The sequence below is a fragment of the Alosa sapidissima genome, chromosome 16 (assembly GCF_018492685.1).
Source record: "Alosa sapidissima isolate fAloSap1 chromosome 16, fAloSap1.pri, whole genome shotgun sequence".
NCBI classification, from domain to species: Eukaryota; Metazoa; Chordata; class Actinopteri; order Clupeiformes; family Clupeidae; genus Alosa; species Alosa sapidissima.
In genome coordinates, this window is record NC_055972.1 from 17,963,202 (window position 1) to 17,976,049 (window position 12,848).

The 12,848-nt window shown below is 45.5% G+C and overlaps 1 protein-coding gene across 1 annotated transcript in view; it reads right to left on the minus strand.

Moving 5' to 3' along the window:
- Positions 1 to 12,848, minus strand: part of LOC121685278 (neurexin-1a-like) — a 278,292-nt gene that overhangs the window by 13,850 nt on the left and 251,594 nt on the right. The window contains 1 exon segment of the mRNA XM_042065720.1: positions 1,862 to 1,943. Coding sequence (XP_041921654.1) covers positions 1,862 to 1,943 — 82 coding nt within the window.

The window sequence follows — 12,848 nt, forward strand, 5'->3', positions numbered from 1 at the left end:
CGCCAGATCGATAACGCAGAGGGAGAGGCCTTAAGTCGTGCCTCTTAATTGTGCTTCCTTCTGCCACCCCAGGCCTGTTTGTGTCTCATCTTGAAAGCTCTTAACTCTCCCTTCACACATGTCAGAAAACACTGGAGCAAAGTATGTCACAGTTTACATGCACAAAGAAGACACTTAACATGCATGCATATGTATACACATAGACACATAAAACATTTCCAGTACTTATGTATTCATGAATAGTTCCATGGCTTATCATAACAGGCCTTTGTTGATGTTTTGTTTACAGAATTTGTAGGATAATCTGACAGTTCCTTTGAAGGACCAGCTGTCTCAGTCAAAAGTGCATTCATAAAATAGCATCTGGTTCTGTGGCTGCTCTCACTGCTAAAACGACCATGGGTGGAGTGGGCCCTCTCCAAAGCCACCATCCGTACAATGTTTCCAGTGCACTGTAATCTACAGTACATAAAACTATGTACAAATTCACTACAGTGTGAGCTTATATTTCATTTATATGAGTACATGATAAATGCTAATGATGATACCCCTTCAATAAATCTCTTCATCTACACAGTGAATGCTAATTAAACAATTACATCAGTATGCAGGATGTTCCAACGCCGAGTAAACAAGTGTCCCTGCGTTTGTGTGCACAAGTCTCACCAAAATACATATCTTTCAAAAAGATGTGCTTTGCAGAGGGATAAACTGATTATCTTTTAATCCGGCTCATATTTCTTATGTACATGCCTTGAAATACATATTGTGTGTCTTGGTGGGTTTCCATTCTCTTTGCGAAGTCTCAGGCGGGGCTAGTAATGCATGGAGACAGCATATTTGACTGGACTGGGGCTTAAAAAGAAAGAAAGCTTTTGATGTAACGCAACATATTGTCTGTCTGATCTTCTGTTAGCTCCCTTTCAAAATAAGCTCCTTCTCTCCTCTCTCTACCTGTCATTCCATCCATGTGTTTGCATACTGACTGGTTGTTGCACTTCAGTGGTGTGCCATCTCGTACAAAAACAAAGTGAGGGGGATAAAAAGGTAACTCTTGCAAGAGGTGGGTGTTTTTTGTTTTTGGAGGGGGTGTGTGGGGGCTGTGGGAATGGTGGTGGTGTTGTTGTTTTCCTTGAGAGCAGTGTACACAGCACTGACAACACACCTAACGTGCACGTCAAGTGTAATCAGCTTGCATAAACAACACGCGAGCGCCTGTGTGCGATGGAGACAACAGAGCTCGACTCGTTCAAGTACACTCCCTCTCTCCCTCTCTCTCTCCCCCTCTCTCTCTCCTTCTTGCTCACTCTCTCTCGCTGCCGAGCATAATTAATAACGACGGGGATTCGCTAGGCGCTGCTTGACGCTGGAGAGGCATCAGAGGAGGCGTTTGGAGCTCGCCATCCAGCATTGGCTGAGCCTGTCCAGACCTCGCCCCACCATCATCATGCCCCGCCTCTCTGTCTCTTGTGAGGACAGAGAGGAAACAAATTGGGAGAAAGGGAAGGGAAGAAAGAAAGAGTTCTTTCTGTGGAGAGGGGCTGGAGCTTATTTTTCCAGACTGAGTGGGTATGGGACAAATGGAGAAAAATAAGACAGGCGTGGACTGGAGGAGCTTGTCTGGATTCACAGGGCTCTCTCAAGTATTCTGGTCATTCTTTGGAGTGGGGAGTGAAGTGGTGTATGTTGAGGCGGTGTACTATAGGGGAGACGAGGCCATGGCAGGAAGTGTGTGACACACAGGACAAGGAGAGACATAGCAACAGACCCACTGAGAGAGACACATGGACAGACCCACTGAGAGAGACAGCGACACAGCCAGAGAGAAGTAGTAAAAAAAGAGATGACTAACCTAACCCACCTGAGCTCGGCTCGCACGGGTCGATGTCCTCGTCGTCGCTGTCGCTCGGGCACTCGGCTGAAGCGACCTGGTCATCCGTTGTCTGAAGACACAAAGAGGTGGGCATGTTAAGCAAAGAAGCAAACACAACCTACTTAGGAGAGGGACAAGTTGCATAGAAACAATATTAGGCGTTTTTACCCAGCAGAGGGACTGTTTATCTCCCTGCCTGTCTGTCTGTCTAATATCCCCACTCTCCATCCATTATTGACACAACTCTTATCCTCATCCTCTCAAGACACACTGTCTTCTAGTGCCTGAATACCGAACATACAGTACACAAACAACACTCTTTTTAATAAGGAGACATCGGCAACTCCTATTAAATAAGGTTGTATTAGTCCTCTGTAGTTTTACTTCAAAAAGGTAATACATGACTAAGTGAGCGCAGTGCAGCCTGTTTTTGAAGATTTGTGAGATCTCTAAAGGCTGACAACCCTGCTTCAGAAAGTCCTACCATGACTTCATTCCAGCCACATTCAGTAACCAACTGATTCCAATTAGCACAACTCTTCAGCCAGGTAGACTGTGATTTGTGATCTCACCTTTGCAGACAGCAGAAAGGAATAAGTGGTAGGACTTTCAGCTCCTGAAGCCGGGTCGGCCACCTCTGACTAACGGCATGTTGTGGAGGGTCTTCTAAAAACACTTGTCCCTGCCTGCTGCCCAGGTAAGTGGCATAAGACGGAAGAGTGTGACTAATGATGGATAGAGGAGACGACAGAGGACGGGAGTGGGGTGGAGGGGGCCTTTCTCTCTTTTTCTACATCTGTGCATCCACAAGCCTGAGGAAGTGGCGCGGATGTAAATTTAATTTGCTGTGCATGAGGCTGATATACAGTGTCGGCTGTCCAGATGGCGGAGCCAGTGGATCCAGGAGTGCCACATCCATCACTTTGCCTGTTTGATTTGTTTTTTTTTCTCCTCCTGGCGGGGGATCCTGGCACTCGCCACTGACAGACAGAGGTGCAGGAATCGATAAACACACACACACACACACACACACACACACACACACACACACACACACACACACACACACACACACACACACTCCCTATCCCTCTGCCATGCACGTTCTTTTTACATCTCAGTCTTACTTTCACACACACACACACACACACACACACACACACACACACACACACACACACACACACACACTCCCCCCTTATCTCTCGATCTCTCACTGCACTTTCTGTATAAGACAAACACACTGACTTTGTTTGCACACTCTACCATATTCTCTCTCTCTTCCTCTTCTCTCTTGACACAGCATACAGATAAAGAAAGCATGCACATACAGTACACACACTCTTTCTCCTTTCTCTCTCTCTCTCTCTCTCATATACACACACACACACACACACACACACACACACACACACACACACACACACACACACACACACTCACACACACACACACAGTTCTCTGTTTCATGTCTTCTCTGTTTTATGTTTCATCTGTGTTCTCAGTGCCACTCAGGGCTGTGGAGAGTGCAGTAGTGATGGAGAGCTGCCTGTCAGTGGTACCCGTCTCTCCTCCCTCAGACTCCTTTTTCATTTCTAGCGGCGGATGCGGCACAGACGCTGCACACAGCAGACTGAATGTCAACTGCAATACTTGCCCACTGATTACAGCAGTGGAAGTAGGGCTCGTTGGGATGTGTGTCATGATTCGGAGTGATGTTATTGGCTTATTAAGAGGTGACCTCATTTTGGTGTCTGAATGTTGGTGCGCACACACATACACAGACACATACACACACCTGCACACTCACAAACAAACACACACACACACACACACACACACACACACACACACTTTCATCTCTGTGGCAACAGCCCCAATCACTGCCTTTGACCCTATTTATAGAAAGTGTGACAATTATTTTTCATTTTTTCACTGGCATGGATGTGCCAACACTGTGAAACTAAATGTTATAACACCCATATCCAGGAGCAGTGGTCAGACTGAGAGGACTGGGTCAAAACTCTGATGTAGTTTTGGCCCCACCCAGAACCATCAACTGGTACCGAATAATATTCCCATTCATTACACGGCCTCATTCTGTCCCTGAGCTGAGAATCTGATTTAGAGTCAGAGGCAGACACAGACATTCTACTCCAAGATGAATGCTAAAAGTCCGACACAAGCATGTCGTCACATAGACACACAAACTCTCTCTCTCTCTCTCTCTAGGAAACAGAGTTGACTGGAGCCATGGTTGGAGTTCATTAATCTGCCAGTGCTTTTAAAGTGCTGAAGCAGAGGCCTTGGGCAGGGAAGGCCTCATTAATCTGCCTGCTCTTCCCAAAGTGCCGAAGCAGAGGTAGGGGAACAGCTCATTAATCTGGCCTGGCTTAGAGCTGGAGAAACCGTGCAACGCAACAGGAATTTCGGCAGAAAGATCGGCTAGGTAAGGTGCCTATCACTTCCAAAATGTTGAATACAGACACACACACACACACACGCACACGCACACACACGCGCACACACAAACACAGACACACACACACACTGTGTGATCGTAAAACAGAACAAAGTAAAGGCATGACCATCTCATCCCAAATGGTGGTCTAGTAATGGCGGTTGATAAAGGGGCTATGCAACACGCAGACTAGCCTCAGGCTTGACTTTGTAGGGAAGAGCCATGTAAACAAGTGCTGGCAAAGACAACACAAAGGCTGGTGTTTCTGAATGCGGGCTAATTGGCATTTCAAATCAATCTCTCAAATCCCTTAATGCACAGGAATGCACAGAGAGCGGGGGCTAAATCTTTCCACATCATATTTTTTCGACCAAGAGAATTCAATTTGACAGGAGGAATTAAACGATGCTGACCTTGACGAATGACTGGAGTCATTTACGATCATTCCTGAACGCTAAATTTAAAGAAAAAAAGCCCTCAGGACTAGGACGGGTGCATGAGGTCAGTTCACACGTCCGGTATAAACCCTGTCACATTTTCCCCTCTTGATCTGTGGAGACTGAAAATCCTTTCGCTCTTAATCTCGACTAACTCTGTCCCACGACCCACAAGCTCTTCCTCCTCTGACCCCTGCGTCTGTGTCAGCAGACCGGTCGGAGTCAAAAGTGCCCGTCTGCTGTGTGAGATGCCCGGTGCTCCTTCCTTGTGTGCTGTGGAGGTCACACATTGAGCAATTAGTGCTCTGCTTTGAAAGAGACCGCAGTTGCTGTTGTGAGTGCCTTGTGGCTTTTCTTCAGCAGTGCACAGAGGAAAATTTAAACCAAAACAAAACAAAAGCAAAACAAACAAAGTAAACACATCCAAAACGCCTTGTCTGGAGTAATATGCGTGTGCGTGTGTGTGTGTGTGTGTGTGTGTGTGTGTGTGTCCAGCCCTGGGCAGAGAGGATGGTGCTTGAGCTGAGAGTCCCGCTGGGTTTCCGGCAGCTCAGCAATCTCACACACCTTGCTGTGTGATGACCTGTCTGTATCTCTCCGAGGACCCCCCCCCCCCCCCCCACACACACACACACACACACACACGCTGTCTCTTTCTGATTTTACTTCCTCTGCTCTCTGTTGTTTGAAGCCCTCGACTGGGATGATGAATGCTCTCTGGCACATGGGAGCGTCTCTTTGGAAATGGGCTGAAAGTCACCCGGACGATGAAGACATCACCCAGCTCCAGCACCTCCACCCAAACTAAGCTTTCTCTAGATGGCGTAGTCTCTTCTGAATGCTTTAGCATTTGTTACCGATTTCTGTTTCATTTGACCTATGCTGTTGCAAATGTGCTGGTGACCAATGTAACTTAACCTTTGCATTTTGGTGGAAAACAGAGTTGAAATATGCCCCTAGTTATTTACAGGTCAGAGAATGTTTGGGGAAGAGAGTCAAATATATTCATGTATAAACTGACCTTGACTGGGAGAGCTAAGACCCTTGCCAATGATTCTCATTGACCCTTAGAGCAGAGGTACCATTGTGGGAAGACCATGACCTGAGGCAACTTACCCCTGTAGGGTTTGTACAGGGGAAAAAATGTATTCCTTGAATTTCATAGATCCACACATTCAATGTATCTCAATGCCTCCTTCAATTCATACACCGCCTAGTAAAACCACCAGATTTCTTACTATACTATTTTGTATATACTAAAGCATGCTCGACCTCCATGTTTCAGATGAAAGGAATTCAATGTGAATATGTTCCATTCAGAAGAGAAAAGGCTCAATTAATAACATACAGCTGTGTATACTCCATGCACTGTTGCTAGGTTAAGCCATCTGTAGTACCAACAGTTTGGAGTCTTTTTTTAAACCCAAGGTCTGCAGGAGAAAGCCTGGGGGGCACTGCAGCAGAGACCCTGTACTTCACGTTACCATAGAAACTCACTCAACACACCAGTGGGAAGAAGCGAGAGAACTTTTGGATATTCATCAAAAGACAGCAGGGAGATAGCTGTCTGCAGAGGCAACTTATTAAAAGTCAACATTCAGGCTCTTGCTGTGCCAGTGATGGGCTGTGGAGATGCCTGCCGCTTCGCTCGGCTGGTTGTTTGGCTATTTAATCGGCAACCTTATCATGAGACATGATAGGCACTTAAGAGACTGTCCTGTATTCCTCAGCTCACCTAAGAGCCTTTCAGTTTTATTTGCTTGCTGATTGTTATTGCAGTCAACATGCCATTTATCACATGGAACCTATAACAGACCTAAGGTGTGGCACTTCTCTTTGTCTTGTCCATGATAATGGAGGGTTCTTTCTAGTCTGCACCAAACAGAACGATGGCTCAACAACGTGAGGCACCTTTGAAGGACTTATTTCTGGAGGTTACTTTTCGTTCCTTTTCTTATTTGTACTTTTTTAACATTCACTGCACCACATTAGCATTCAGCAAGTACACAACTTTCATTGTGGCAGTGTTGACTCCTGGCGATTTCACATCCTGCTACCATAACATTTGTTCATAACAATGAAATTGCCTTTTCTCAGTTAGTCTATCAACTGCATTAGTGGCTAAGCCACAAAGTTTCAACGATGGCGAGACATAGCCATATTCATAGTCGTCCCTGTTACCTAATAAGCTAAATGTAAGCACACATCTTACCAAAGTCCCATAGGCTATGGAGCTGACACTAAGACACATTTCACATCTTGTAACAGTGTTTTAAATGAGCTCTAGAGTATGTTAACATCCATTATATACCTCTTAAAAGAAGTAATGTTTTATTGCTTATACGTCTGATATTAAAAAGTAATAATTTAACACCAGATGTGGTACATCTGAACCCTGCAGTCCTCTCAGTACATATGGATACAGCAAGTCTCAAAAGTGTACTTCTGCATCAAACTGAACTGGGTCACAGAGAATAGATAATTTAGACCAGCAAGCACAATGGAGTGGCAAATGAATAGTGCAGGAGAGAGTGAGTCTCCTATACTGTTCGTATAACTCATCTCCTATTAATGGATTCCATATGCCTCAGCAGTACTACTACTGAAATGGTGTTTATAAAGCCCATCTCCATTACCATTTTACTTTCAATCTGCCACCACCAGTCATGCATAAAGTAAATCTGATGTATGGTCATTCTTAATGGATATTTCCTACAATTCACTGCTATGCACTATGTCAGACTTAATTCATTTGTCTGTGCAAATTGAGCACTTTTGTATGCAGAAAAAGTTTTACGATAAACATTTAAAAAATGAAGTATATACAATAAAACATGAAAAGGTCAGCTAAGACAGCTGTTAGGTATAGTCTGACTGTTCCATCTGCTCTCCTGATGGGAAAGAAAGGGCTTTTCTCCTTTATTTAACACTGAGCAGCTGTTGTTAGACCGGAGGCTCAGTATTAACGCATGTGTGAGAGAGGTGTGTTTGTGTGTGTGTGTGTGTGTGTGTGTGTGTGTGTGTGTGTGTGTGTGTTGAGGAGGGGGGGGGGGGGGGGGGGGGGGGGGGGGGGGAGTAGTACGGTCTGGAGCCTCAGTCTCACTCCCCAGACACTGTCTTGCTCCCAACTGCCATACATCTTCCGGCAGGCTACTGTCACTGCGCACAACACCCTCTAACGAGGTAGGCAGGAGCCGGGCGCAGAACTCCTCTGCCTCAGCTGACCACTGCAGCGGGAGCGGAGTACACATACACACTTTCACTCACACACAGTGTGTGTCTAGGCACAGACAGACAGAACGACACACACACACACACACTCATATGCACACACGCACACACACACACACACACGCACGCGCACGCACACGCACACGCACACGCACACGCACACACAGCCAGGCTGAAAAACATTCCTTACACACCAGACATTACCTAAAAGACAGAGGTTTAACTGCCAATCTAGGCGATAGCCTCCAAAGCACACCTGCAGTTAGCACATCATTTGCTTTGCCATTCAACACATGGTGATCATGTATTCATGAAAATCTTATACCTCAAATCAGTTTTGCCATTTCCAGTCTATCCTGAATAGTTTGTTGATGTACATTTGTTCAAACAAGATTTGTTTTTCATCGTTAGTGGTGTATGCAAACGCGCCTCATGTCCCATGACAGTCTCTTAATGAATTTCTCACAGCAGCAAGTAGCTAGTGGGAGAGAAGGGAAGGGTGGAGAAAACATTTAAAAAAATCCCTAATTATTTACAAGTTCCACTCCAAATAATGTTTGTCTCCCACTACTCGCTGTCATCGGCGCTGCCTGAGCATGATTTCCATTTTATAGATTAACACACCCTGTGAGGGAGATGAGCCGCAATGACAGGCTGCTAAAATAGAGATGAGCCGAAGAAATGAAATGAAAATGGGGGAATAAGCTTTATTCCCTAAATACACAGACTATTTCATGAGGTTCCTCCACAACCCTCAAATGAGATATCAATAGTATATGCTGAATACTAAATTACAAGTTCAGGGCTTCATGTAAATCCTTATACAGAGACCTGGTAAAGACAAGGTGTCAACTGATATCATCGTTGCTTTACAGTATGTGTGGATTGTTCTGAGAGAGTGGCCTTTGTTGGCTTCTTCATTTGAATGCCTGTTGTTGAATTTCAACATGAAATTTGATGTGAATTTTGTTACCATGAGTATATATCAGTTGTTGCTGTTTTGTATTCTATGTGAACGACTGTTTTTGAAGCATAAATAATGTTGACGGAGAAAAAGTAAGGGAAAGGAATAAAGATTAATAAAAAATAAAAAAGGCAGAAATATATAAAAAAATATATCTAAAAAATTGAGGGAACATGAACAAGCAGAGAGCCGGTGGTTGCATCAGCTGTTGTGGATGAATGTGTCAGGTGTTACTGTGTGTGCGTGTGTGTGTGTGTGTGTGTGTGTGTGTGTGTGTGTGTGTGTGTGTGTGTGTGTGTGTGTGTGTGTGTGAGTGTGTGTGGTGGGTCCCTGTAACATTTCCACGCAGAACACATTTCACACTAGTGCAGCAGCAAGAGAACCCTGGAGGGTTCTAACTACACAGTGCACCAGAGACATTCATGGTGCACTGGTGGACGAGAGAAGTGTCCAGGTTTCTATAATGAGAAAAGTGTGAGGTGTGTGTGGGTGTGGGTGTGTGTGAGGTGTGTGTGTGTGTGGGTGTGTGTGTGTGTGGGTGTGTGTGGGTGTGGGTGTGTGTGTGTGTGGGTGTGTGTGTGTGTGGGTGTGTGTGGGTGTGATATAGAGAAAAAGAGAGGGAGGACGAGAGTGAGAGACAGAGCAGACAAGTGAGGAGGGGGGAGAGAAAGAGAAAAAGGTAGACAGACCGGAGGGGAGGGAGAGACGGAACAAAGTGACATTGGGGAAAGAAAGTGAGAGAGACAGAGAGAGAGAAGGAGAAGGAGCTGGAGAGAGGGGGCGATAGGCAGCACACTTTTATCAGCGTTAATTAGAAGGCCGCACAGCTGAGTCTCCGGCGCCAGTCCTCACACCCACACCACTCATTACGGCCGCTTTTGAGGGACATACGCCACCAAGGGACAGCTTCTCTCGTCCGCACCTCCTTCAAGGCTCGGCTTTGCCAACGAGCCCTCTCCCCACAAGACTCAGCTCTCTCTCTCTCTCTCTCTCTCTCTGGTCATATTTTCTCCTCCTGGCATTGATCATGTTCAAACATTTTTTTAACTCTCTCTCCCTCTCTTTCTCATGCTTTCTAACATTTGGGTAGGAATCTGGGACACTCATTATGAATGACCGTGTGCAACCAAAACAAGCATAAAACCTGGAACCCAGGTGGGAAGCTGAACTCTTCCATTGATTTTGTCTTCAAGTACATAGCCAGGACCATCAGACTTCCATCTAACTAAGTAAACAATAATCTAGCCATACCTTTCGATTGTGAAATGCAAAACCTTACATTTGACACCTGTGTGTGTGTGTGTGTGTGAGAGAGGCATAGTCAAGAGTTCTGCTTAATTGCTATTTTCCTTTCTTTTTTCTACTGAAAATACATTTCTTCTATGACAGACCCAGGCACTATTTTGAATGCAATCTGTTACAGTCACTAAGCCAGCCAGGAAGTTGCTAATAAACTCAACTGTCATCTTGTAAATGAACACACACACACACACACACACACACACACACACACACACACACACACACACACACACACAGAGTATGAAACTTGGTACTTGAGCAACTGTGCCAAAAGTAAAAATAAAACCCTGTGAAGTATCGATTTAAAAAGTCTGAAACAGCGGTTTATATAAAGGCATTGGAGTGAATACACACTGAATAGAATAACCATCTGTTTCAAGACATACTCATCAAACGATTCCTCTCTCTGTTGCCTCACATGGTGAAATAAAGATTGATTATGTGAAAATAAGTACCAAGAATGAGTGAGTACTGCAATGCAGAATTCTCCCCCTTCACACTATATGGGTCGACTTTAACTTTGTATAGATATCCTGCTCTTGTTCTCACACCAGTGAACGCCTCTTCCTGCTGAAACATGGTGCTATTAAATGGGTGTCGGCGAGGGCGGTAGCCTACATGGCCTGCTGGAGATGGGTTTGTGCGTTCGTCTGGCAGCCCCAGGGTGCAGGAAACCAGGGCCACAGCCTCCGGAGTGGCTGCAGGGGCTCAGAGGACGCTGTTAGCTCATGATCTTCCTGTTGTACAAATATCTCCTGAGCATGCGGCAACACACTCTAACACATACACACACACACACACTAACACACACACACACACACACATGCACACTAACACACACACACGCACGCACACACACACTAACACACACGCACGCACACATACGCACGCACGCACACATGCGCACACACACATGCACACACGCACGCCACACGTACACACACACACCTACATGCGCACGCTGTGACTTATTTACCACACATCCATGTCTTTTCAGACACATAGCCCTAAGCTCAATGAAATAGTAGGTCTCACTGACACTTCCCACAATGCACCTGTCTATTCATAATTGAAAGCACTTCTGTTGTATACATCCTCTCTGTCCAGATATTTCATGCACAGACAACAATGGGCCCCCGGTTGGTCCCTGCCTCCCTCTTCCTTTCCACGTTTCTCAATAAATGAAATCCCTCTGCACTCAAGTACCTGCTGCCACATCTCCCCACCTCCCCCTTCATCGCTAGCTTGAATATAACACCTTCCCCACGCCTTGATATGGGAGCTATCTGAAATCGAATCTAAAAGAGACGCCCGTCTGCCCGATGGCCTCTGCACCAATCTGAGCTGATTGCGGGGGTCTGCTCGTAAGTGAGGTGATCCACTGGGAGCAGGGCATGACCATATGGGAATGACTAGGGTGACAATGACCAGAGGAGCAGCCCTTCACCTGTCATGAGAATGGGCTACCTCAATTCCACTACACCCCCGAACACCGAGATTGGAGTCTGTGGGTGTCCTATTGGGACCTCTCCAGTGCACAGTCGAACAGAACAGAACATTGCCACAAGGTAAGCATGATAGCATATTATGGAAAGACCTTAGTACAGCATCAAGGTTAGAAAGAGAACAATTGAGAAGAGGTTTTGGGGGCAACACCAAATGTGAAGCACAAGAATTGACACGGGCCATGCCAAGGTTGCCTGTCTTGGAAACAAGTATTATTCTGGTCTCTGTGTGGACTGTGCTTTGTTCAAATGGATACAACTGACTCGATCACAGGTTTAATCACCAATAGGGAACTTGCATGATGTGACTATTTTCTTTTTTTATTTGAAGAATTTCATTAAAATGTGCAAGGCAATGTCGTGGACAAACCTGAAAGAAAATGGTACTAAAATTGTCTAGAATAAATTATCTTGTCTGTAGTTTAGTCTCATATAATTTTAGGATGTGATTAATGGAGGGGTTTAAAATGAAACAAGAATGAAAAAAAAAAGCAGAAAATTAGAATTTCAGTAGCATCAGCCAAAAAGTTTGAAGTGTGAGAGGATATAAAAATGTGATAGCATAAAAAAAAATAAAAGTGTGAGAACGGCTGAGTGAGAGAGAAGAAAAAAGAGTGAAAATGTCATGCACTGGGGAAAGCCAAGCAGGAAGAGAGAGAGAGAGAGAGAGAGAGAGAGAGAGAGAGAGAGAGAGAGAGAGAGAGAGAGAGAGAGAGATGTTGCAGAGAACGAGAGAGAGGGGAAAAAAGTGATGATAAGCTTGCCCACAAATCATAGGCTCCCTGACTTTGCCTCCATTTTGACATGCGGTCCCAGTCCCTGATGGGGCGACAGAGCCAAATTTGTCATCCTAATATACACGCAGGCCAGGCTCAAGATTAATGGATGGTGGCGTGCTTCGCACACTCAACCTCTGCCTAAAAACATGACAGGGAAAGGGAGGGGGGGGGGCACCTCTCCTCTCCGCCTCTTCTCTCTTTCCCTCTCTCATATCGGCGGATGAGCATGCTGGTGCTACCCAAGTGTGCCCTCCCCACACGTTGCAGGAGTAGGCGATGATGTGCCAATGGGCTGG